We start from the raw sequence: 26798 nt of genomic DNA on the forward strand, positions 1-26798 counted from the left end.
GTACCATAAACACCCGTCGTTCATAAAACTTGAAGGCGGTATAGTGCTATAGTAATAGAGCAAGTGCAAAATCACTGCCTCGGAATTGATAGCTCGAAAGCATTTAGCGCGGGGCCCTTGAAAGTGCGGGGCCCGTAGCATTTGCTACTTTTGCTACGAGATCATCCGACACTTACTGCGCCCCTTGTTGAGTCGGGCGGGCGAGCCGGCGGGCGGTGGTGGTGGCGGCAACGCCGCTGCACGAAGCCTCTAATCCAGCACTGCGCGGCGGCAAGCAGCGAGGGTTGGCGGATCACACACAGATGTTAGGCAAACTCCCACCCCCGCCCCCCCTCCATGCCATGGTCCCACCGTGGGTGGCCGTCCAAGATGGGGGAAGGGGACGGAGGACCGGGCCAAGATGAGAGGGTGACGGAGAGGGGAGGAGAAAGACGAAGAGGCTGCATCAGCGTCTCGACGCTGCTGCTGCTGCTGGACATGGGAGGAGGAGGAGCCGAGTCTGTTTTCACAGTGGCTGGGATTGGGGAGAGTGGGCGTGTCTAAACATGAGTCACGTGGTTCACGGTGAGACGTGAGCTGCTTTAGAGAGAGAGAGAAGTGGAGATCTGTAGATGAGAGGGGAAGGGTTCCGAGTTGAGGCGGTGGTGGAGGGGGTGACCACACAGGAGCCACGTGGTTCAGGGGAGCCCTGAGCTGACATAGGCGATGTAAGATTTCTGGGGGGTACCCCCCCCCCCCCCCCGCCGCCGTGGTGTGAACGCGGCTCGGCTCGGCAGAGGCAGGAGACCTACCCCCCTCGGGGAGGGGGATGGGGATGATGGCCGCCGGGTTCCTCAGTCCTGGAATTTGTTGAAGTTTGTGTACATCTGTTGGATGTCCTCCATCTTCATCTCGGAGTCGGAGTCGGAGTCGCTGGACGAGTCGGAGCTAGACGAGTCGGAGCTTGAATGGCCATGCTCAGTATCGCTGCTCGAGGAGTGGGAGTCTGAGGGGGGGAGTGGGGAGTGGGAGACAAAGAGAGGCCAAGTGGAAACGTGATCCTTTGCGGGGGGGGGCAGGGGGGGGGGTCGCAGTTATCACTTGGAACGGGAGACTGAGGGGGAGTCGTAAGGAGGAGTGTTTTAAAACGGATTGGTCCACACCAGAAACAGCCTTCTTTAGAGGCTCGTCTCAAAGGTGTCAGACCGGAGAACGCCAAAAGGCGAACAGGCACAAGGACAATGCAGGGCATTTATAGCTCGGGGTGAGCAACTGTACCATGGGATACCTTTTGCTGCTGCAGTTTTGCGCATCAAGGACGGGGCGACGTGGCCCACAAAAGTGACACCGCAGCCGCCAAACTCGGAACTGAGCTCTCGATCGCGCGGAACGGGCTGCTGGCGACGTATAATCCTTGCCTCCGACGGTGCGTCGGTACACGCGGACACTTTTGCTGGTGCGGGAGTCGCGACCGGCATCGTCAGGCGATCGCCACAAATTGCGTGGCCACCCCCACGCTGAATAACCCCCCCCCCCTCCTCCCTCCCTCACTCTCTGCAAAAGATCTCAAACCATTTTTCTTCCACGCGTTTGTCACACTCATGTGGGGGTGTTTCCGCTGTCCTTGCCAACCTTCTTCACGCTGCCCTGTCCTGCGCCATCTCTCTTTCCGCTCCTCGGGCCACCGTGCCCAATCGCACCACTGATATATACAGGTAGTCCCCGACTTACGATGGAGATGCGTTACGACGACCCTATCGTACGTCGAAAATATCGTAAGTCGAAAATGGCCTCGCCTACTCAGGAGTCTTAAAGAATGGTGATAATTTAGCAAAACAGAGCAATTTACAGTACCGTACTGTATAAACTATATACTGTATGTATTTCTTAATTGCAATAATGCTTTCTTCACTAAAATTGGACCTTGAAACACAAAAAAACACAGAAAAAAATACACGCGCTAATACCGTGACAACTTAACTCCGTCGACCGCTGGTGAGAGTGAGAGGCATCACACAAGGCGGGAGATGCGTACGGTACATCCCGACAACGTCCCAACGTACAGTATCGTACCTCGTACGCTGCTGCGTTTGCCGGCCGCGCGAAATGTAAAATATTTTACAATTTTGTCGTATCGCTATCGCCGTCGTAAGATCCAAATATTGTAAGTCGGACCATCGTAAGTCGGGGACTACCTGTATCTATAGATCTCAATCTCTCTCTCTAAGCCATCTCAAGCCTCCGGTTAATCACGGGAATCCCTGAGAGAGAGAGGGAGAGACCAACACCCCCGTGGATTAAACCCAGGACCTCAGCAGCGCTGGCTCCTGTGCCTCCGACAACGGCCATTCTACAAAGAGGCCCCCTTGAGTTCCCGTGAGCCCCACTCACCGTTCGTGCTGCAATGCTCGTGGATTAATAGATGATGGCTCCCACTACGCTGAGCAGGAGGACCGGGACGAGGGTCGTGAGAAGGATGAGGGCCCACAGCGGGAACCCTGAGTGGACAACGGCAAGACAGCCACGCGCATGGTTAGCGCCGTCGCCGCCACAATCATCGACAGCCGTGGTCAGTCCGCTGCTGGACCAAGGACAAAGCCGTTCGCCATGCCTCGCCGACCCGCAACGCCCACCCCAACGAGCCGTCTTATCGCCTCTGGCCTCTCAGAGAGTGGAACGACATGTATAACCGACTACCGCATATCCAACCGCCGCATATATATCCGACCCGAGCAATTTAAAAACACCAGCGCCAAAGTCGTTTGTACACAAACGGTAGATCGTTAATGGAGGGTTTTAAAAAATAGTAATTAAAATACTAAAACGCACGATGCTCACATCTTGGAGCTCTTTGTGTATTTGCGTTTGCCCTCCAGATGAAATTGATGTCGACGGCTAAATTTCTTGTTGTAGTACTGTAAACAAGAAAGTTTGGTTCACGCTAATGACAAATGTTTGATGGCCCGCCAGTTGTCGATGTCACATTGACAGTTTCGGTAGTCCCGGCTACGGTTGGCAACGAAGAGGCCGGAGGTTTGAAATGGGTTGTTTTTGCCGATATCGACAGAGTCTCTTGAGCACCCGTGGTATGACGGGTTGTCTCCTTACCAGCTGTGTTAGAACTGGTAGTGAATATACCAGCTGTGTTAGAACCAGTAATTTCTACAGCAGTTGTGTTAGAACCTGTAGTTTCTTTAACAGCTGTGTTCAAACTGGTCGTGAATTTACCAGATGTGTTAGAACTAGTAATTTCTACAGCAGGTGTGTTAGAACCAGTGATTTCTACAGCAGGGGTGTTAGAACCGATAGTTTGTTGAGCAGCTGTGTTAAAATTGGAAGTTCCAGGAGGAGGTGTGTCTAGACTGGTAGTTCCTGAAGCAGGTGTGTTAATACTGGTAGTGTGTACTGTAGGAGTGTTAAGACTGGTAGTGTCTACTGTAGGAGTGTTAAATCTCATAGTTTCTACAGTAGGAGTGTTAAGACTGGTAGTTTCTACAGTAGGAGTGTTAAGACTGGTAGTTTTTTACAGTAGGAGTGTTAAGACTAGTAGTTTCCTTACCAGTAGTAGGTTCAGGTGCTTGAGTTGTGACGTAACTGGTTGTTTCTTGAGATTCTGTGTTCTCGGACGTTTCTTGAGGGGATGTGTTAAAATCGCTCGTTTGTGTTTCTTCTGTGTCTGTTACTGGGCTAGTGACTGTGCCCGTGTCTGTTCCTGGATTGGTGACGGTACCTGTGCCTGTTTCTGAGTCGGGGACTGTACCAGTGCCTGTTTCTGGGTCGGGGACTGTACCGGTGTCTGTTGCTGGGTTACTGACTGTGCCCGTGTCTGTTACTGGATTGGTGACGGTACCTGTGCCTGTTTCTGGGTTAGTAACTCTGCTCGTGTCTATTATTGGGTTGGTGACTGTACCTGTGCCTGTTACTGGGTTACTGACTGTGCCCGTGTTTGTTACTGGGTTAGTGACTGTGCCCGTGTTTGTTACTGGGTTAGTGACTGTGCCGGTGCCTGTTACTGGGTTAGTCACTGTACCGGTGCCAGTTACTGGGTTAGTCACTGTACCAGTGCCTGTTACTGGGTTAGTCACTGTACCAGTGTCTGTTACTGGGTTAGTCATTGTACCAGTGCCTGTTACTGGGTTACTGACTGTTCCCGTGTTTGTTATTGGGTTAGTGACTGTACCGGTGCCGGTTACTGGATTGGTGACTGTACCGGTGCCGGTTACTGGATTGGTGACTGTACCTGTGCCTGTTACTGGGTTAGTCACTGTGCCGGTGCCTGTTACTGGGTTAGTCACTGTGCTCGTGCCTATTATTGGGTTAGTAACTGTGCCCGTGCCTGTTACTGGGTTAGTCACTGTGCTCGTGTCTATTATTGGGTTAGTAACTGTACCAGTGTCTGTTACTGGGTTAGTCACTGTACCAGTGTCTGTTACTGGGTTAGTCACTGTACCAGTGCCTGTTACTGGGTTAGTCACTGTACCGGTGTCTGTTCCTGGGTTAGTCACTGTACCAGTGTCTGTTACTGGGTTAGTCACTGTACCAGTGTCTGTTACTGGGTTAGTCACTGTAGCCGTGTTTGTTACTGGGTTAGTGACTGTACCAGTGTCTGTTACTGGGTTAGTCACTGTACCAGTGTCTGTTACTGGGTTAGTCACTGTACCAGTGTCTGTTACTGGGTTAGTCACTGTACCAGTGTCTGTTACTGGGTTAGTCACTGTACCAGTGTCTGTTACTGGGTTAGTCACTGTACCAGTGTCTGTTACTGGGTTAGTAACTGTACCAGTGTCTGTTGCTGGGTTACTGACTGTGCCCGTGTCTGTTACTGGGTTAGTCACTGTAGCCGTGTTTGTTACTGGGTTAGTGACTGTACCAGTGTTTGTTACTGGGTTAGTAACTGTACCGGTGTCTGTTGCTGGGTTACTGACTGTGCCCGTGTCTGTTACTGGGTTAGTCACTGTAGCCGTGTTTGTTACTGGGTTAGTGACTGTACCAGTGTTTGTTTCTGGGTTAGTAACTGTACCGGTGTCTGTTGCTGGGTTACTGACTGTGCCCGTGTCTGTTACTGGGTTAGTCACTGTAGCCGTGTTTGTTACTGGGTCGGTGACTGTACCAGTGCCTGTTTCTGGGTTAGTAACTGTACCGGTGCCGGTTACTGGGTTAGTAACTGTACCCGTGTCCGTTACTGGGTTACTGACTGTGCCCGTGTCTGTTACTGGATCGGTGACTGTACCGGTGTCTGTTACTGGGTAGGTGACTGTAGCGGTGTCTGTTGCTGGGTTACTGACTGTGCCCGTGTCTGTTATTGGGTTAGTGGCTGTACCCGTGCCTGTTACTGGTTTGGTGACTGTCGCTGTCTCTGTGTTCACATCAGTGACTGTTATTGTTTCTGTGATGGTCATCGGTTCAGTGGTCGTTGCCGGTTCCGTGTCCGTCACAACGTCCGTGACCACCGTTGACGACGGCTCCGTGACCGTCATCGTTTCGGTGAAGGTCGACAGCTCCGTGACCGTCATCGTTTCGGTGAAGGTCGACAGCTCCGTGACCGTCATCGTTTCGGTGAAGGTCGACAGCTCCGTGACCCCTTCAGTGACCGTCGACAGCTCCTCGAAGGAGATCTCAATGGTGGCGCTGCCTCCGTCAACGATGCATGAGTAGTTGCCTGCGTCCAGCTCCGTAAGGGGACGGAGGAAGCGAATGATGTTGCAGTTCAAGTCGACTCCCGAGGCAAAGTTGACCGCGTCACTGTCGGCAAGGCGGGACGAACAGCAAAACCATTTAAACAATTACATTTTTTATTTCACCAGGTGAGGCGCACTGAGCTGCTATATACGCATCCACAGCTCCCTCCTTCATCTACAGCTCCCTTCTTCATCTACAGCTCTCTCCTTCATCCACAGCTCTCTCCTTCATCCACAGCTCTCTTCTTCATCCACAGCTCCCTCCTTCATCCACAGCTCCCTTCTTCATCCACAGCTCCCTCCTTAATCCAGAGCTCCCTCCTTCACACACAGCTCTCTCCTTTATCCACAGCTAGCTCCTTCACCTACAGCTCCCTCATTCACACACAGCTCTCTCCTTCATCCACAGCTCTCTCCTTTATCCACAGCTAGCTCCTTCACATACAGCTCCCTCCTTCATCTACAGCTCCCTCCTTCATCCATAGCTCACTCCTCTCCCATCACTGCTGCCAATGTCTTCCTCATCCCCGCAGTCCCCTCTCCCACCCCCTCCCCCCACCCCCCCTGTCATCATCCCTGTCTCCTAATTTACATCCATGAATCCCCCTCTGGCGGTTAATCCCGGTCAACTTGGTGCAGGGATTGGAATCGGCCTGCGGGAGGTCGGGGATGCCAACATATAAGTGAAGCTAAAGCAGGATCAGTGGGGCAGTGGAGGGAGTTCTGCAGAGAAGATGGGGGGGGGGGGGGGGAGAAGGGGCTGCCACCCACCTGATCCACGTGTAATTTGTCCACGGGGAGGAAGGGCAGGCCTTGCAGTAGAGCGTCACGTTCTGCATCCCCACGTACCAGTTGTAGTCACTCGTTGTGATGGTCACAAACAGGGGGTCACCTTAACGCAAACACAACAACAACAACCTTCATTAGCACTAATTGGCAGTGACGTCACCATGGCGTTTGTGGCAGGCTGTGTACACTTTAAGGCCATGTAAAGTGTCGAACACCAGCTGACAGGAGGTCACGGTACAGACCCAGGTGGTGCCATGGGTTGACTGACTAAGACGCAGACACACATACAGATCTCACGTCAGCCTTGTACAATCTTCTATAATATCGTTTTTTTGGGTTAGATCCCGTAAATATATCAATGTGTCGTTAAACCCGCCACCACCTGACACAGCCAATTAGTAAGATTTGTCACGTGAACAGAACATGCCACTTCATTACTAGTGTAGTGGTTACCGCTAGTTCCAAAATGGCGGTCGCGCTGTCCTGAAGCTTTTGTGAAAAATCTGGATTTTGACCCCAGTTTGACATCTGCTTTTCTCATGCTACAGGCAAAAGGCGGGGCTACCCGTGTCGTGGGAGGGGCTACTGGAGTAGTGGGAGGGGCTCCAGGAGTAATGGGAAGGGCTCCCAGAGTTGTGGGAAGGCCTACCTGAGCAAAAGTGAAAGGGGCTTGCTGAAAACACGCGTTTAGAGTACTTGGATGAGAAAATGTGTGGGGTTGACAAAGGAGTAGGAGGGGCCAAAGCCAGAAAAGAGATAATCACTGTGTTACGACTGGTAGTTTCTACAGTAGGAGTGTTAAGACTGGTAGTTTCTACAGTAGGAGTGTTAAGACTGGTAGTTTCTACAGTAGGAGTGTTAAGACTGGTAGTTTCTACAGTAGGAGTGTTAAGACTGGTAGTTTCTACAGTAGGAGTGTTAAGACTGGTAGTTTCTACAGTAGGAGTGTTAAGACTAGTAGTTTCCTTACCAGGAGTAGGTCCAGATGGTGCTTGAGTTGGGATGTAACTGGTTGTTTCTTGAGATCTTGTGTTCTTGGACGTTTCTTGAGATGTGTTAGAATCGCTCGTTTGTGTTTGTCCCGTGCCTGTTACTGGGTTAGTGATTGTAGCGGTGTTTGTTACTGGATTGGTGACTGTAGCGGTGTCTGTTACTGGATTGGTGACTGTAGCGGTGTCTGTTTCTGGATTGGTGACTGTGCCCGTGACTGTAGCGGTGTCTGTTTCTGGATTGGTGACTGTAGCGGTGTCTGTTACTGGGTCGGTGACTGTACCGGTGTCTGTTGCTGGGTTACTGACTGTGCCCGTGTCTGTTACTGGATTGGTGACGGTACCTGTGCCGGTTTCTGGTTCCGTAAATGTTACTGATTCCGTGAATGTTATCGGGTTAGTTTCTGTACCGGTTACTGTTACTTGTTCTGTCATTGTTACTATTTCTGAGTCTGTTATTGGGTTAGTGGCTGTACCCGTGCCTGTTACTGGTTCGGTGACTGTCGCTGGCTCTGTGTTCACATCGGTGACTGTTATTGTTTCTGTGATGGTCATCGGTTCAGTGCTCGTTGCTGGTTCTGTGTCCGTCACTGCCACCGTCGACGACTCCGTGACTTCTTCCGTGACCACCGTCGACGAAGGCTCTGTGACCGTCATCGTTTCGGTGAACGTCGACAGCTCCGTGACCGTCATCGTTTCGGTGAAGGTCGACAGCTCCGTGACCCCTTCAGTGACCGTCGACAGCTCCTCGAAGGAGATCTCAATGGTGGCGCTGCTGCTGTTGCCGTTGCCTTCATCAATGATGCATGAGTATTTGCCTGCGTCCAGCTCCGTGAGGGGACGGAGGAAGCGAATGATGTTGCAGTTCAAGTCGACTTCCGAGGCGAAGTTGACCGCGTCACTGTCGAGAAGGCGGGACGAACAGCAAAACCATTTAAACTATTTCATTTTTTATTTCACCAGGTGAGGCCCACTGAGCTGCAAAATACGCATCTCTCTCCACCCAGCAGCGTATAGATGGTTAAAACCAGAAAGTTTAAGGGCTATAGATTGCTGACGAGTACCTCCATCCACAGCTCCCTGATTCATCCACCACTCCTTCATCCACAGCTCCCTCCTTCATCTACAGCTCCCTTCTTCATCTACAGCTCTCTCCTTCACACACAGCTCTCTCCTTCACACAAAGCTCTCTCTTTCATCCACAGCTCTCTCCTTCATCTACAGCTTGTTCCTTCATCCACAGCTCCCTTCTTCATCTACAGCTCCCTCCTTCATCTACAGCTTGTTCCTTCATCCACAGCTCCCTCCTTCATCCACAGCTCCCTCCTTCACATACAGCTCCCTCCTTCGTCCACAGCTCCCTCCTTCATCCACAGCTCTCTCCTTCACACACAGCTCCCTCCTTCATCCACAGCTCCCTCCTTCATCCACAGCTCCCTCCTTCACATACAGTTCCCTCGTTCACTCACAGCTCCCTCCTTCATCTATAGCTCTCTCCTCTCCCATCACAGCTGCCAATGTCTTCCTCATCCCCACAGTCCCCTCTCCCACTCCGTCCCCCCGCCCCCCCTGTCATCATCCCTGTCTCCTAATTTCCATCCATGAATCCCCCTCTCACGGTTACTCCCGGTCAACTCGGTGCAGGGAATGGAATCGGCCTACAGGAGGTCGGGGATGCCAACGTATAAGTGAAGCTAAAGCAGGATCAGTGGGGCAGTGGAGCGGGTTCTGCAGAGAAGATGGGGGGAGAAGGGGCTGCGACTCACCTGATCCACGTGTAATTTGTCCACGGGGAGGAAGGGCAGGCCTGGCAGTAGAGCGTCACGTTCTCCATCCCCACGTACCAGTTGTAGTCACTCGTTGTGATGTTCACAACCAGCGGGTCACCTTGACGCAAACACAACAACAACAATAACAACCACAACCTTCATTCACACTAATTGGCAGTGACGTCACCATGGCGCTTGTGCCAGGCTGTGTGCACTTTAAGGCCACGTGAAGTGTCGAACACCCGCTGGCAGGTCAAGGGACAGATCCAGGTGGTGCCGTGGGTTGACTGACTGAGACGCAGACACACATACAGATCTCACGTCAGCCTTGTACAATCTTCCATAATACAGTTTTTTTTGGGTTAGATCGTGTATTAAACCCGCCACCACCCAACACCACCCAACACAGCCAACTAGTAAGGGTTGTCACGTAAACAGAACGCGGCCAATTCGTCACTAGTACAGCACACCGGTGTGTTGAAAAGGCAAGCCACAACATTTATAATCTGAGTACGACGTTTCGCCAGAAATTACAACCGGCATCATCAGGCGACAGACAGATTCGTGGCTTTGCTCTCCAACACATCGGTGTGCTGTACTATTAACGAATTGGCCACGTGACACACCTTACTAATTGGCTGTGTCGGGTGGCAGCGGGTTTAACGACACATTTATATATTTACACGATCTAACCCAAAAAAAACCTGCATTATGGATTATATTGGTCGCGAAAGCCTACTATGTCGTGTTACACTTGCAGAATATTCTTCATCTACCCGTCGAGCCCCCCCCCCCCTTTTATATAGGGGCGCCACGGTGGCTAGGAGATGCAGCCGTACGTAGCCAACCGTGCTAATCGTAGGTGTCACCAATTGTTGGTAGCTCCAGTTCTGGCCACCGTTCCCAGCACTCAGCCTGTCGATTCCCAACTAAATCTGCGCGCTGCGCATCTGTGTGTCGATGATTTTAATGATATTAATTAACGTAACATTACATCGAGGTTCCACACGTGCATCTGTCGCTGTTGCCCACCAGCAGAGGCAGTGAGTGAATGGGTGAGGGATTGAGGTGGAGTGGGGAGGAGTCATCACAGTACCTGCAGCTCTCTCAGCTCCGTTGTAGAGAAAATGAGATGGCGTGGCCAAAATCAGCCCTGAAAGAGAGAGAGAGAGAGTTTAAACAGAATCAGAATATTTATTTAGAACACAGAGGGAGGGGGAATCCGATGAGCTATGACCTTCTTGTTTCACAGGTGTCCAGTAAGGGCAACGTCACAATAAACAAACACAATACAAGAACGAAACAGGAGGAGGATTTCTCCACAAATCTGGCTGTCGCCTGATGATGCTAGTTGTAAATACCGGCAAAAACGTCATACTCGAATTGTAAATGTTGTGGGTTTACTCTCCAACACACTGTTTAGTGCTGTACTAGTAACGAAATGGCACGTTTTGTTTACGTGACAGACCTTACTAATTGGCTGTGTCGGGTGGTGGAGGGTTTAACGACACATTCATATTTACGCGCTCTAACCCAAAAAACACTGGTCGTGAAATCCTACGTGTTAAACTGATAGTCAAAACACATGATGGCGGTGCAAGAAAGGTAAACAAGTCACCCAAAAACATACAAATGAAACTAAATCATCCCCATCTTACCAGGCAAAGCCCACCAAGCTTATTTTTAAATCCTTTATATTAAGTTCACTTGCTTGCTTACGACCGTGCAAATCTTTCGGTCGTTTTTTAACCCACTTCCCGTGATCCAATCGAGCTGACATTTTGCACACAGACTCGTTGTGCGTGACAATTAATGTTCGTGAAATTTTCTTTCCAAAATTTTACACTTTTTTGGAACAAATAAATTATATTTAATTACCAATTGCTTAATGGTGGCAGGCAATCATCTGACCCATAGGTGGCAGCCATCTCAAGCCAGATGACGAGAGGACTCTAGCCGCCACGCATATAAAGGATTTATAGTGAAAAACTTTGTTTTTACGGGTTAATTTTTTCAGAAACAACCTGGCCACAAATGATAGCTCAACGAAGTGGCTTATCATGTGGACATTTATAGCAGCAACTTAATCTAAAAAGCTGGAAACACATCCTTTGTTTATATGTATGTTGAACTTCTTTCGCACCGCACGTTGCCAACCATGCTCATCGGAGATGCGGGGAGAAAGACAACAAACTAAACACACAGAAAGCAGTTCTCAAGAAATTAGTTTTCAATTTAGATTTTAAAAGTGCATCATACGTGTTTTTTTTTTATCGAATGAAGATGATGTCTAAAAAAAATAAGAAAAGACTTTGCCATTTGTTTAGATGTTTAAACACCAAATATGCACCTATTACTACAAAGGAATCAAGTCTGCATTAACCACACACAGTCGTGGTAAGACATGCAAACAACATGCTTTGGTAATAATGAAAACATTGTCCTTGAATCAGATTTCCCTACACCAGAGCTACAGCCTCCTCTACGGGCTTGTCTCACCAGCAGTGTTAGAGACCAGAGAACGACGCCAAAAGGCGATCAGCACAAGGGCAATGCAAACATCAAAGCATCTTGATACTGGCCAAAGTGTCCAGTAGAAATCAGATGATCACAATTACAAATAAACAACGCGTGCTTTTGCTCACCATTAAAAAACAGCATGCCTGAAAAAAGCGCGAAGGATCCAGCCTTCGCCATCTTCTCGAGTGAAATCCACAAGGCTCCTTGAAACGAATGGCAGATGGGAGGGGCAACAGGGTGTAAGACATTGAGCGATTGTCACGTTCAAAGACATCTAAACCTCGCCCATCGCGGGTTCACCCCCCCGCCACATCGCGGATTTGACCACTCGCGGCGACTGTGGCTTGACCAATTGTGGTTGGCCGTGATATTCCTGTGCAGTTGTGGATACTATAGAAGTAGTGCACGGTGGGGGGGACACGCGCGCCATCTTGTCTCCATCTCGTCTCCGTATCGTCTCTCGCCCGTCTCTCGCCCGCTTCTGTCTCGTGTCTGTGGCATCTCTGTTTTGACTCCGTCTTATCTCCTTCTTAAATGTTGACTTAAAACTTTCGTGACTGCAGGAATTCATATCTTTTGGTTCTTTCGGTAAAGTCACGTAGATAGAAAACTATTAATAGAAAATTAAGTGAATAAAAATAAGAAAAATCTAATAAAAATAATAAAAAAAACACTCATTTATCTCTGTCTTGTCTCCATCTGGTCTCTATCGTTTCCCAAGCGGCCCATCACGATTCTTAGGCCACGTGGTGGTGTTCCCAGGTCACGTGGTGGTATTTCCAGGTCACGTGGCGGTGTTCCCAGCCTCCAGTGAGGTTTACCCGTCCACGATTTTTCTGACCCATGTAATTTTTTTTATCCCCAATTCCATCCACTTACTGCACAAGTTACCGCAATCAGAATCTGTGTCTATGCTGGAGGAATCCGATGAGCTATGAAGATGTATTTATTTTATTTTACAGATGTCCAGTTATATTTAACACGAGACAATATTAATCATATTTTATACTTAAAACGCTTCCCGTTCAACGTGTTGGGTCGATGTAGGGTAACATAAAACAAAAGGAAGGGGTGGGTGTCATTACGGACCATGAACCAAACAAGCCCTCTAGTTTCCACATTGATATACCTTGCTGAGCTCGTCAAGAAGCATAAACCATCAAGCCAACTCCGGTGGTCATCCTCGCAGCAGCAGTCACCGCATCATCGCTCAGCGCTTTCAGATGCTATATACACTACACTATACACTACACTGTACACTACTATAGACTACACTACTGTACACTATACACTACACTACTATACACTACACTATACACGACACTATCCACTATACACTACACTATACACTACACACCGAAACACTACTATACACTGCATAACTATATTGCTACACACTACACTACTATACACTACACTATACACTACACTGTACACTACACTACTATACACTACACTATACACTACACAACTATACACTACATTATACACTTCACTATGATACAATACACTATACACTACTATACACTACTGTACACTACACTACGATACTCTACACTACTATACTATACACTACTAAACACTGCACTACAAACTACCCTTTTGGCGAACCATCGAACAAAGATGGCGTCACCGTTTCGCGCGGCACTTTTCAGCAGATGCGCTTCTGCGGCCGTCTGGAACGGATTATAGATTTGACGTTTTCGTGACTGCAAGGATTCATACTCTTAGGTTCTTTCGCTAAAGTCACGTAGGTAAAAAAAGAATAATACAAAATAAAATAATAATAAATGAAAATAACTACATTATTATTTATTATTTGATTTGATTATTATTTTTAATACAATAAAATAATAATAAATGAAAACTAAATGTTTATTTTTTATTTTACTTTATTATTATTCTTCTTTTTTACCTACGTGACTTTACCGAAAGAACCTAAGAGTAAGTCACTGGGAGCCGTGGCACTTTTAAATCATCATTTAGATTGACAAACCTGGTGAGATGAAAAAAAAATAGTTTAGCTGTATTCGAATATATATTTTTAAAGTAATCTGTTAACCTTTCCTACGCTTTGCACTCCCATCGTGTTTTTGTGTATATTGTGTGTTGTTGTAAAGCTCCCTGCCCCCTACTGGACATCTGTGAGTAAAGAGCTTCATAGCTCATCGGATTCCTCCTGTGAATACAGATTCTGATCCTTGAGTTTGCGTATCGCGGATTTTGCCGATGGGCGAGGGTTTGGTGCATTCGCTATCTTCAACAGAATCAGATCAAATTTCGATGTAAAGCTTTCGTGACTGCAGGGATTCCTCTTCTTGGTTCTTTCGATAAAGTCACGTAGAATGGAAATAATAAAATAATAAAAATAAAACAATAACAGACCTGTTCTTCACCTGAGGACGGCTGCTTGCGTTGTGGCCGAAACGTCGTGAGAATTATTTTATGATGTTTTATTTTTATTATTTTATTATTTCCATTCTACGTGACTTTACCGAAAGAACCAAGAAGAAGAATCAGATCAGATTATATTTATTTACATGATTACTTAAACAAGTGTGCTAGCGTGTTTTACCACGACTAACGTGTGCGATTAATGCAGACTTGATGCCTTTGTAGTACCAGGCATCTAAGTTGGTGTTTATACATCGTAACGCCTCCTATATGATTCCCAGGAATGATAACGCCTTTTATTATGCTTTTGTTAGTGATAATCTGAATTAAAAAAAAACCATGTACGATGCACTTTTAAATCATAGAAATTGACAAGTCATTTCTTTCGAACTGCTGTTTGCGTGTTAGTTTGCTGTACCCCCCCCCACCGCACCTTCGATTAGCACGGATGGCTACGTACGGTGGTGTGAAAGAAGCTTAACGTGCATCAGAGGTCGCAAACGGGTTTTGATTCCTTACCCGTACCCGTACCCGGCCGCACCAGGGTCGCAAATGGGTACCCATACCCGTACCCGGCCGGGTACGGGTACCCGTACGCTACCCGTACCCGTACCCTACCCGAAATGAGTGACAAACTGTTACTCACTAGTGACTCACGGCCTACCCGTACCCGTACCCGGCCGCACCAGGGTCGCAAACGGCTGCCCGTACCTGGCCGGGTACGGGTAGCCGGGTATCGGGTAGGGTACGGGTATCGGGTACCCGGTTGCGACCTCTGACGTGCATGCACACGTGCAAAAGGGTGTTTGTTGTGTACGTTGACTTTGCTCATCGCGGATTTGCCGATCGCAGCCGTTTCCAAGAACGTCACTCCCCGCGATAGGCAAGGGCTTGGTGTATTGGTTCTATTCAGCAGAATCAGAATCGTGATTTATACCGGAGGAGGAATATGCTTAGCCATGCAGCTCTATTTTTTTCACAGATGTCCAGAAAACTGGTGACGACATGATGGTTACTATGATACGCATCGTAAGCAGTGCCGGATTATCCAAGTAACAAGGCCGGTAGCCATGGAGTCAACATTGGGGGGACCAAATCTTTCAGGGTGTCTGGCGGTCCCATCCTAGAAAAATATCTAAATTTGAAAACGAATTTTCTGCCTAAAATATTCAAAAATTCACTAACACATGGGGTGGACTTTTTTCTTCTTCACAATGTCTAAAAGTGTATTGTATTACATTGGTCTGTTTTAACTTTTTTTTACCATTTCTTGTTTCATTGTATGTAATGGCAGAGATTAGGGATTAATAAAGTACAACCATAACCACAATCATATGAACAGAAATCTATGCATTGATTTATATGAAGACAAATACAGATATTGTGGCCAAGGTTTAGCAAATAGTTGTTTTTATTTACATAGCAATTATTTTAAGCATATGTTAATATTTGGGGGGATGTGTCCCCCCAATAGATATTATAATTACCGCCTTACTTAGTAGCAAAAGTAGAATACGCTACGGGCCCCGCACTTTCAAGGGCCCCGCGCTAAACGCTTTCAAGCTGTCAATTACGGTTCAGTGATTCTGCACTTGCTCTATTACTATAGCACTATACCGCCTTCAACTTTTATGAACGACTGGGTGTTTAAGGTTAGCGATTTGTCGTATTTTCTGGCTGCATCGCAAATGAAACATTCAATTATTTTACTATGCAAGTAAAACAATTTGTGTTTAATATTTAAGTGTTTATTTTATTTTATTTAGGGCCCCTTTATAGCATATGCTACAGGCCCCACACTTAGCTTTATCCGGCACTGATAGTAAGGTATAAAATCAGACCTCCCTTGGAAAATCGCCAGGCAGCTGTGGCTATACGGGGTCCATCAGCCGTGCAAACACAACAGATAAACTCAGCCACTCATTTAATCTGAGATCATTATATTCTATTGATTCGGCGCAGTAAATCTAACATCATTCTGTTCGATGATTCAACACGTCGATTCAACACGGTCAGTTAATTGTGTTCTGTGATTGAACACGGCGGTTCAAAACAGTAAATCTAGCATCATTCTATTCTATGATTCAACACATTGATGAGACTCATTTAATCTAGCATGATGATAGTCTATGATTCAATCTCGTATCATTCAACGTTACAACCAATCTACCATAATGATTCAACACAGTCAACCCATCATAATTCTATTCAGTAATTCAACAAGCTCGATCTAACATCATGGTATTCAGCGATTCAACACAGTCAACCCATAATAATTCTATTAAATAATTCAACACGGTCGATCTAACTCCATGATATTCAGTGATTCCACACAGTCAACCTGTTATAATTACATTAAATAATTCAACACGGCCAATCTAACATCATAATATCCCGTGATTCAACAGTCAACCCATCATAATTCTATTAAATAATTCAACACCGTCGATCTAACAGCATAATATTCCGTGATTCAACACAGTCAACCCATCATCATTCTATTCAATAATTCAACACCGTCTATCTAACAGCATAACATTCCGTGATTCAACACAGGCAACCCATCATAATTCTATTAAATAATTCAACACCGTCGATCTAACATCATAATATTCCGTGATTCAACACAGTCACCCCATCATAATTCTATCCAATAATTGCGCACCTAATTCACGCTGCGTGCCTAAAAATTCACGACGCAAAATCGAGTCGACGACGCAAACTTGACGCTTGGACAAATTCAACGCAGCTCTTGCCAAGATTGCCCCGAACGTAAATTACCTTGAAGAGGAGGAGGAGGGAGGAGGGTGGAGAAAGAGACCCCGATGTGCTTAAGGGATGTGAAGGCGTCTTCTCCACGTGTTCCCCGAGACTGTCCAACACTCTCGTTTCATCGGCTCAGCCGGTGGTCAAGATGCAGACTCGTCCGTGTGCCTGCGTGTCATCGGTGCTGAGTTGATAAAAGCACTTTCTGACCTCCTACCCCCAGACAGCCCGCTAAATACTTAGACGGAGGTGGGGTGCTATCGGTGTGTGTGTGAGTGAGTGCGTGTGTGTGTCTGCGCGCGCGTTGTGTATACGTGCGTGCGAGTTCCTTGCGTGCTGCGTCTGCGTGTGTGTGTGTCTATATATATAGATATGGGTACTAAACCGAGTCGTGCACTGCACCCTCCTCGCACTCACACACGCATCCACCTGTTTTATGGTTGGCAATTTCGCAGTGGTCACGGGGTGCGCAACTGGTGAACGAAAGTCGACCGACTCAAACCTCCCCCCGCCCCCCCGCCCTGAGTTTGATTCCCTGCCACGGCTGTCACGGGCACCATCGTGTCCACGTCTGTTGCTGGCGATTGCTCGAGAACAGCGATGTTGGGACCGCAGCACTCGTCCCGTCTGTCTGTCCAGGCAGCCAGACAGCCAGCAAAACTTGACTATGCATAATATAGCAAGGTGATATGGTGCTGCTGCTGCTGTAGCTTTGGTCGGGACTGCACAAGTACAATTAACAATAGCATATAGATATTTATATTCTTGGTTCTTTCGGTAAAGTCACGTAGAAGGGAAATAATAAAATAATGAAAATAAAACATAATAAAATACAATTCTCACGACGTTTCGACCACAACGCAAGCAGCCGATATTGTTTTAACTCGAACACGTTCATACTCTTAGGTTCTTTCGGTAAAGTCACGTAGGTAAAAAAAATAATAATACAATAAAATAATAATAAATGAAAATAACTACATTAAATCACGACGTTTCGGAAGCAACACAAGCCTCCGTCATCAGGTGTAACTGCTCCAGTAAAATTACTGTATCGTGTGAGAACACGTTCATTAAAAATAATTAATTAACTAAATGTGTATAACAAGAGGCGACGTTTCGGGCAATGGCCCTTTTCGAACAGCACATAGAGGAGAAAGGACCAGGGATGGGAATTCATTTTTTTTCATGGACAAATGTTTTTCCCTTGATGCACGGGGGCATCGTTGTTGCTGTTGCTGTTACGCCGAGTGTTTATCTGGGAGAGGTAAACGCTGAGTCTCATGGCCACTTTCCAGGAGGGTCATGTCGGCTCTTTTCACAGCAAAGGGGGGAGGGGGACGATGATTCGGCTCCGTGGTGGCTATGAGATGTTAACTACCTCGCCTGGTCTACAGGAGGCCGTGGGTTCGATCCCGACACTGACGCCTGATGCTGTATATTTGGAGTTTGCGTCTCTCTCTCATCATCATCATCACGGTGGCTAGGAGATATTAATTACCTCGCCTGGTGTACAGGAGGTCGTGGGTTCTATCCCGACACTGACGCCTGCTGCTGCTGTATATTTGGAGTTTGCGTCTCTCTCTCATCATCATCATCATGGTGGCTAGGAGATGTTAACTACCTCGCCTGGTCTACAGGAGGTCGTGGGTTCAATCCCGACCCTGACGCCTGCTGCTGCTGTATATTTGGAGTTTGCGTCTCTCTCATCATCATCACGGTGGCTATGAGATGTTAACTACCTCGCCTGGTATACAGGAGGTCGTGGGTTCGATCCCGATCCTGACGCCTGCTGCTGTATATTTAGAGTTTGAGTGTCTCTGCCTCTCCCTGTGGTTGCCTGGATTTTTCTCCGGGCTCCTACGGGTTTTTACCCTCTCCACGTTCAGAGTGAACGTCGCCACGCGTTTTTTGGTGTCATTTGGCTGCAATCAATTTCCACGACGATAAGCCGCCAACTCCACGTCGAGATTTATCATTCGTGTTATCCAGGTCGCTTCTAAAAATAAAATAGCTGCGTAGCTCAAATACTTTATAGTTCAATAGTTTAGATTGCTGCTGATGATATTGCGTCTGTGCCCGATCCCAATTGAATGATTTAAAAAAAAAATTAGAATGAAGTTAGCGTGACTGGCTACACACGACGGTCCAATTCTTGCGAACGACGCAGATAGATCTTTAACGTCCTCCGTGAGTGAAGCAAACGGCACGCAGTGGTTGTTGTTGTGGTTGTTGTTGTTGTGGTGGTGATTAGCACGGCAGCGTAGCGGATAGCGCTACGCTGCGCTCCTGCTCGCGGCCAATACCGGGGACGATTATCTGAACCGGTCCTGGGCCTCCCCTAGGTCGACTCAGCCTCAAATGAGTACCTGGTGCGGTGCGTAGTAAACATCGCCATTGGGGAGACAAAGGCGGCCGGGCGTGGTGCTGGCCACCCACCCCCTCGTGTGCTGTGCCGGCCTTCATGGGCGCACGCTAACAGCACTTGCCCCGACAGTCTGTTGCAGGCTACACGGGGGATCTTTGTCTTTGTTTGGTTAACACATCAGAAGTGGCGGTATTAACCAGGGCGGCCGCTGGTTTCGACAGCCGCGAACCTCCACGCACTGACCAGGGTGGTGAAGTATGGTCAAACGACCTCCCAGGGCACGATGCGACGTCAATCACAGGGGCGGTGGGTGGCTGTGGCTGGGGGGGAGAGCGGTGGCGCAGCGGTTAGCGCGGGGCTGTCCCTTAGGTTGACTCAGCCTCGAATGATGGCGAGGGTTCGTTAGAGGCTACACAGGGCGTCTTTACCTTTGTTGTGCGTGCGTGATGCCCCTCCAACCCCCCACCTCCACCCCCCCACCTCCACCCCCCACCTCTACCCCCCACCTCCACCCCCCCCACCGACACCACCCCACCACCTCCACCCCCCACCACCCCCCACCTCTACCCCCCACCTCCACCCCCTCACCTCCACCCCCCCCACCTCCACCACCCCACCTCCGCCCCCCACCTCCACCCCCCCCCCACCTCCACCACCCCACCCTCACCCACCTCCACCCCTCCACCTTCACCCCCCCCATCCATCACCCCACCTTCACCCCCACCTCTAGCCCCCCACCTCCACCCCCCCACCTCCACCCCCCCTACCTCCACCCCCCCACCTCCACCACTCCACCTCCACCCCCATCCACCACCCCACCTCCACCCCCATCCACCACCCCACCTCCACCACCCCACCTCCACCCCCCCACCACCCCCCTCTCACCCCACCACCCTCCCTCCCTCCCCCCACCACCCACTCTCCTGCGTCCCCTCCACTCCCAGTTGTAAACAAAGACTAAGCGCCGCCCGAGATAACAAACCTTCAAAGTACACAGAAAATAAATAAATTAAACTCCCCAATCTAGAGGGTGTTAAAAAAGGATGGACCCAATTTCAAAGCAGTATATTTCACGATGGCAACATGTTACAATTACACAAAAAGTTACAAACGGCTTAATGAATTATCAAGTTTTATTAACCATTTTATAAATGCTCTATGTGCCCTCCACCTGCTGTACGAACAACATCGAGATGATCGTTGAATTCGTCCCAAACGCCTCTCAAAGTGGCTTCTTCCACTGAAGTCACCGCTGCCGTGATTCTGTTTTTGAGGTCATCCAGATTAGTCGCTAATGGTGGCACAAAAACACCACGGGTCTTTTGACGTTTCCCCACAAGAAAAAGTCGCAGGGTGTGGTGATGTCTGGGGATCTTGGGGGCCAAGAGTGTAGCGCCAAGTCTTGGGGTCCCGTGTGACCTATCCAACGTTGAGGCAGTGTGTCTTGCGAATGATTGAGGCTAGAGGCTGTTTGTGCGCTGGGAGAGGCATCTTGCGGTAATCATTTGAAACTCTATGCCCCTCCCCCTCTATGCCCCTCCCCCCTTCTATGCCCCGCCCTCTCTATGCCCCGCCCTCTCTATGCCCCGCCCTCTCGAGTGGTAAGAGATTCATTCATGGGCGGTTCGTGGTTGTAGAGATATAGCGATTTAAAATCGGGTCCATCTTTTTAAACACCCTGTATTTACCTTTGCTGCGTCCTCAAAATATGTTTTACGGATCCCCTGCGCTCTCCCATCGTTTCGACGTTCGATGGATGTCATATCGATGTTCGATTTACGTCAATTCGACGTTCAATTGACGTTGTTTAGACCTTTGATTGACGTTTCGACGTTCGATTTACGTCAATTCGACGTTCAATTGACGTTGTTTCGACCTTTGATTGACGTTTCGACGTTCGATTTACGTCAATTTGACGTTCGATTGACGTCGGTTCGACCTTTGATTGACGTTTCGACGTTCAATTAACGTCAATTTGACGTTCGATTGACGTTGTTTCGGCCATTGATTGACGTTTCGACGTTCGATTTACGTCAATTCGACATTCAATTGACGTTGTTTCGACCTTTGACGTTTCGACGTTCGATTTACGTCAATTCGACGTTCAATTCACGTCGTTTCGACCTTTGACGTTTCGACGTTCGATTTACGTCAATTCGATGTTCAATTGACGTCGTTTCGACCTTTGACGTTTCGACGTTCGATTTACGTCAATTCGATGTTCAATTGACGTCGTTTAGACCTTTGACTGACGTTTCAACGTTCGATTGACGAAGTTTCGACATTCGATGGACATCTCATTTTTACATCTCATTTTTATGCTATCGGCATACCCCATTTTCATTGATTTTACCCGAAATTAACTCTGTCACTTATGATTGCAAGTTGTTGCGAGTCAGTGACTGCTTTAGTGTTAAAATATGGTGCTGTATTTTTAGGATAGTGTGTTTATAATATCATTTTATGTAGATGTCCACATCTATTTAATATTTTTCTTCTGCAGTTTTTATTGAAAATGCAATATTTGACATCTCAAACACCTGATGTGATAGACAAAAACTGATGCCAGATTTGGAATCAGCACCCCAAAATTACCTTAAAACCGTTGGAATACCTCATGACAGATAAAGTGTGTTGACCAGTGTTATCAATGTGGTTTTTTTTTTGCATTCTGACTGCAAGTATTGTGGGTAATGTAAACATGATTCCTTGCAAAAAGGTTTCAGTTTTGTCGCCAGACAAAAAGGGGAAAAAAACCCTATAATTATTATTTCCCCTAATATACAGGTGAGTCATATTTGGTAATTTTAGATGTTTTATTGCGATTTCGCCCACCGAGTGTGACCGTGGGACCAGGAATACAAGGGCCCCCTATTGACGCCGCTAATACCCGGCCATAAAGCGCCGCCCGACCCTAAACGATCAACCTTGTGGTCCGGCCAAACACCAAACACCGAGCACATAGCAACCCCCCCCCCCCCCCCACATCTTACCCCACGCACCCCCAACAATAAACTTAAAAACGAAACAAATCAGCACTGGCACTCGTCCTCCCAAGGTATTTATTGCCTGGAAATTGCTTTCGAATTGAAGGAAGGACGCAATATCCTGCCGCTCAATGCAGGGTCCGCTTTGGGCGCGATACCCCGACGTTTCGGTCCACGTAGCTTCTTCAGTTCCCGTCCGTACCCCCTCCACAAAACTCCAACGCACCCCCGCAAAATAAAAACGGACCGGGAAAATTTGGGTGCTGGAGCGGAACGTCGGACATCGCCCTCCGAACAGCGACTCCTTGGCTGGGCAGAGAATGCCAACCTTTGCTCGTAACCACGGCAGCGCGTTGCTAAACTTAGCGCTCACACAAAGCTGCGTTGGCCACGGTGATAAGGATGACGGCGATGATACCATGGTGCCAGATAGCTTTATCTCGTTCGGCCAATTTGAGAAACTGCTGTTGTTCATGAGCGCCTATTCGGACTGGCCGGTCCCGTGCCTCCCGATTAGCATGGTTGGCTACGTACGGCGCGAAAGAAGTTCAACGGGCAAACATCATTAGGGGCCGTCCATAAATGACGTCACGCGATTTTGGACGATTTTTGACCCCCCCCTCGTCAGACGACGTCACAAAAAGTCAGACACCCCCCCTCAAATATGACGTCACAAAGCTCTGCCCCCCCCAAAAAATACAGTATATAAAACATGCTTCAAATCGCTTTAAACTATTGTCATTGTAGTGCGTATTTAATGTGGCGCTGCACTCTGATGTTGTAGGAGAAAACATTTATTAAAAAATCTATTTAATTAAGTATAACGTGTTGTCGATATTTATTTAAAGTTGCGCATTTTGATGTGACGTCACATTTCTAAACCCCCCCCCCCTCGTCACACATCGTCACAAATGTCTGACCCCCCCCCCCTTTGGTGCGTGACGTCATTTATGGACGGCCCCTTAAGATAACACACGGGTGGGTGGGTGAGCGTTATGGGTGGAGAGTCGAGTTCGATGCCCGCTCACAGACATTATATGAACCAGGTCCTGGGCCTCCCCTAGGTCGACTCAACCGTAAATGAGTGTCTGATGTTGTTCTGTATATATCAGTACTGGGGAGACAAAGGCGGCCAGGCGTGGTGCTGGCCACATCACCTCCGTTGTGTGGCGTGCGAGCATGATTGGTGCTGCTCGCTATCGGCACTGCATCTCTAGGTGCCAGAATAAAGGTGATTTGAGATAATTACTCAGGAAGGAAGTGATTGCAGAGGAAATGTAACGCAGTAAATGCAATGAACACACTCACCCACTCGCCCACTCACTCGCCCATTCACTCAATCACCTGCCCACTCAACAACACAATCACCGATCGATTCCTCCGCTCATTTAACCAACTCACTCACCCAATACAATCGAGAAAGACAATACAAACGAGACAAAACAATGCAAACGAGACAGAACAATAGAAACGAGATAGAACAATACAAACGAGACAGAACAATACAAACGAGACAGAACAATACAAACGAGACAGAACAATACAAACGAGATGGAACAATACAAACGAGACGGAACAATACAAACGAGACGGAACAATACAAACGAGACGGAACAATACAAACGAGACAGAACAATAGAAACGAGACAGAACAATAGAAACGAGACAGAACAATACAAACGAAATGGAACAATACAAACGAGACGGAACAATACAAACGAGTCAGAACAATACAAACAAGACAGAACAATGCAAACGAGATGGAACAATACAAACGAGATGGAACAATACAAACGAGACAGAACAATACAAACGAGACAGAACAATACAAACGAGATGGAACAATACAAACGAGACAGAACAATACAAACGAGACGGAACAATACAAACGAGACAGAACAATACAAACGAGACAGAACAATACAAACGAGACAGAACAATACAAACGAGATGGAACAATAGAAAGGAGACAGAACAATACAAACGAGACAGAACAATAGAAAGGAGACAGAACAATACAAACGAGACAGAACAATAGAAAGGAGACAGAACAATACAAACGAGACAGAACAATACAAACGAGATGGAACAATACAAACGAGACAGAACAATACAAAGAGACGGAACAATACAAACGAGACAGAACAATACAAACGAGACAGAACAATAGAAACGAGACAGAACAATACAAACGAGACAGAACAATACAAACGAGTCAGAACAATACAAACGAGACAGAACAATGCAAACGAGACGGAACAATACAAACGAGACAGAACAATAGAAACGAGACAGAACAATACAAACTAGACAGAACAATACAAACGAGACAGAACAATACAAACGAGACAGAACAATACAAACGAGACAGAACAATAGAAACGAGTCAGAACAATAGAAACGAGACAGAACAATACAAACGAGACAGAACAATACAAGCGAGACAGAACAATACAAACGAGTCAGAACAATAGAAACGAGACAGAACAATACAAACGAGACAGAACAATAAAAACAAGACATAACAATACAAACGAGACAGAACAATACAAACGAGGCAGAACAATACAAACGAGGCAGAACAATAGAAACGAGACAGAACAATGCGAATGGGCCAGGGCTAGTGTTTGTTGTCAGGGCGAGTATTTAAAGCTATGCCCCAGGGCGAGTATTGAGCGTTATGCCTCCAGGGCTCGTGTGTGGAGTTTATGCCCCCAGGGCTCGTGTGTGGAGTTTATGCCCCCAGGGCTAGTGTGTGGAGTGTATGCCCCCAGGGCTCGTGTGTGAAGTTTATGCCCTCAGGGCGAGTATCGGGGCATTAGGGCCATGTGGTGTCACGGTGCGTGCGAGGTGAAGGGCTGGGTAGGTGAAGGGCTGGGTAGCTGAAGGGCTGGGTAGGTGAAGGAAGGGCTGGGTAGGTGAAGGGCTGGGCAGGTGAAGGGCTGGGCACGTGAAGGGCTGGGCAGGTGAAGGGGCTGGGCAGGTGAAGGGCTGGGTAGCTGAAGGGCTGGGTAGCTGAAGGGCTGGGCAGGTGAAGGGCTGGGTAGGTGAAGGGCTGGGTAGGTCAAGGGCTGGGCAGGTGAAGGGGCTGGGCAGGTGAAGGGCTGGGCAGGTGAAGGGGCTGGGCAGGTGAAGGGCTGGGCAGGTGAAGGGCTGGGTAGGTGAAGGGCTGGGCAGGTGAAGGGCTGGGTAGGTCAAGGGCTGGGCAGGTGAAGGGGCTGGGCAGGTGAAGGGCTGGGCAGGTGAAGGGGCTGGGCAGGTGAAGGGCTGGGCAGGTGAAGGGCTGGGTAGGTGAAGGGCTGGGCAGGTGAAGGGCTGGGCAGGTGAAGGGCTGGGCATGTGAAGGACTGGGTAGCTGAAGGGGCTGGACAGGTGAAGGGGCTGGGCAGCTGAAGGGCTGGGCAGGTGAAGGGCTGGGCAGCTGAAGGGCTGGGCAGGTGAAGGGCTGGGCAGGTGAAGGTCTGGGCAGGTGAAGGGGCTGGGCAGCTGAAGGGCTGGGCAGGCGGTGCCGTCCTGAGCTGCCCTCCTACTGCGCTATCGGCCCTGGGGGGGGGTGGGGGGTACCGCTGCGCGTGCGTCAGAAGCAGCGGCGGCGGTCACCGCTTTACAGCCCCCACCCCCCCACCACCCCCCACCACCCCCCCCCCCCACTGCCCCCACCACTAGAATAGAAACGCGACGCGCGGTTATTCTGGGACAGCTGTGGCAGAGGAGGTGTCCACTCGCCCAGAATAACGAGCGCGCTCACCTTTGTATCCCCATCATCACCCCCCCCCTTCCCCCCCCTCCCTCCCCTCCCTCCGAGCCACCGTGGTGATGATGATGATGAGAGAGAGACGCAAACTCCAAATGTAGAACAGGCATCAGGATCGAACTCACGACCTCCTGTAAACCAGGAGAGGTAGTTAACATCTCCTGGCCACCGTGATGATGATGATGAGAGAGAGACACGCAAACTCCAAATATACAGCAGGCGTCAGGGTCGGGATCGAACCCACGACATCCTGTATACCGTGATGATGATGAGACAGTGACACGCTTTTTTTTTGATGGATCGTGTAAATACGAATGCGTCGTAATCTTCCACCACCTGACACAGCCTGCAAGGTTTGTCACGTAAACATATTTGAAATAGTTATGGATTTACTCTCCAATACATCGGTGGGCTGAAGTACACTATGCACTACACTATACACTACACTGCTATACACTACACTGCTATACACTACACTGCTTTACACTACACTACTATACACTACACTACTATACACTACTATACTATACACTGCTATACTATACACTACAATACTATACACTACACTACTATACACTACATTGCTATACACTGCACTATACACTACGATACACGAATATACACTACTCTACTTTACACTACACTGCTTTACACTACACTACTATACACAATACTATACACTACACTATTATACACTACACTGCTTTACACTACACTACTATACACAATACTATACACTACACTATTATACACTACACTACTATACACTACAATACTATACACTACACTACTATACACTACACTGCTA

General features: G+C 48.2%; 1 protein-coding gene across 1 annotated transcript; it reads right to left on the reverse strand.

Annotated features, from left to right (window-relative positions):
- Positions 1 to 623: 623 nt before the first annotated feature.
- On the reverse strand, positions 624 to 17207 carry LOC133358475 (putative per-hexamer repeat protein 5). The gene is made up of 9 exons (XM_061576788.1): positions 16900 to 17207; positions 11850 to 11927; positions 10301 to 10357; positions 9202 to 9322; positions 7417 to 8336; positions 6429 to 6549; positions 3539 to 5721; positions 2371 to 2477; positions 624 to 985 (listed from the first exon to the last, which is right to left on the reverse strand). Exons 2-8 carry the CDS (start codon positions 11899 to 11901, stop codon positions 2395 to 2397), a joined length of 3537 nt encoding a protein of 1178 aa, XP_061432772.1. The 5' UTR covers positions 11902 to 11927; positions 16900 to 17207; the 3' UTR covers positions 624 to 985; positions 2371 to 2394.
- Positions 17208 to 26798: the final 9591 nt, after the last annotated feature.

The sequence above is a fragment of the Lethenteron reissneri genome, chromosome 62, assembly GCF_015708825.2.
Source record: "Lethenteron reissneri isolate LAM-NWPU_2019-01 chromosome 62, ASM1570882v1, whole genome shotgun sequence".
NCBI classification, from domain to species: domain Eukaryota; kingdom Metazoa; phylum Chordata; class Hyperoartia; order Petromyzontiformes; family Petromyzontidae; genus Lethenteron; species Lethenteron reissneri.

Excerpts from the sequence above, each read along its gene's own strand:
- LOC133358475 (XM_061576788.1), bottom strand. The coding sequence starts at position 11,901 with ATGGCGAAGGCTGGATCCTTCGCGCTTTTTTCAGGCATGCTGTTTTTT. Across the intron at positions 9,323-10,300 it reads CGGAGCTGAGAGAGCTGCAG|GTGACCCGCTGGTTGTGAAC; the intron begins GTACTGTGATGA and ends GTTTGCGTCAAG. Across the intron at positions 2,478-3,538 it reads AGCACCTGAACCTACTACTG|GGTTCCCGCTGTGGGCCCTC; the intron begins GTAAGGAAACTA and ends TTGTCCACTCAG.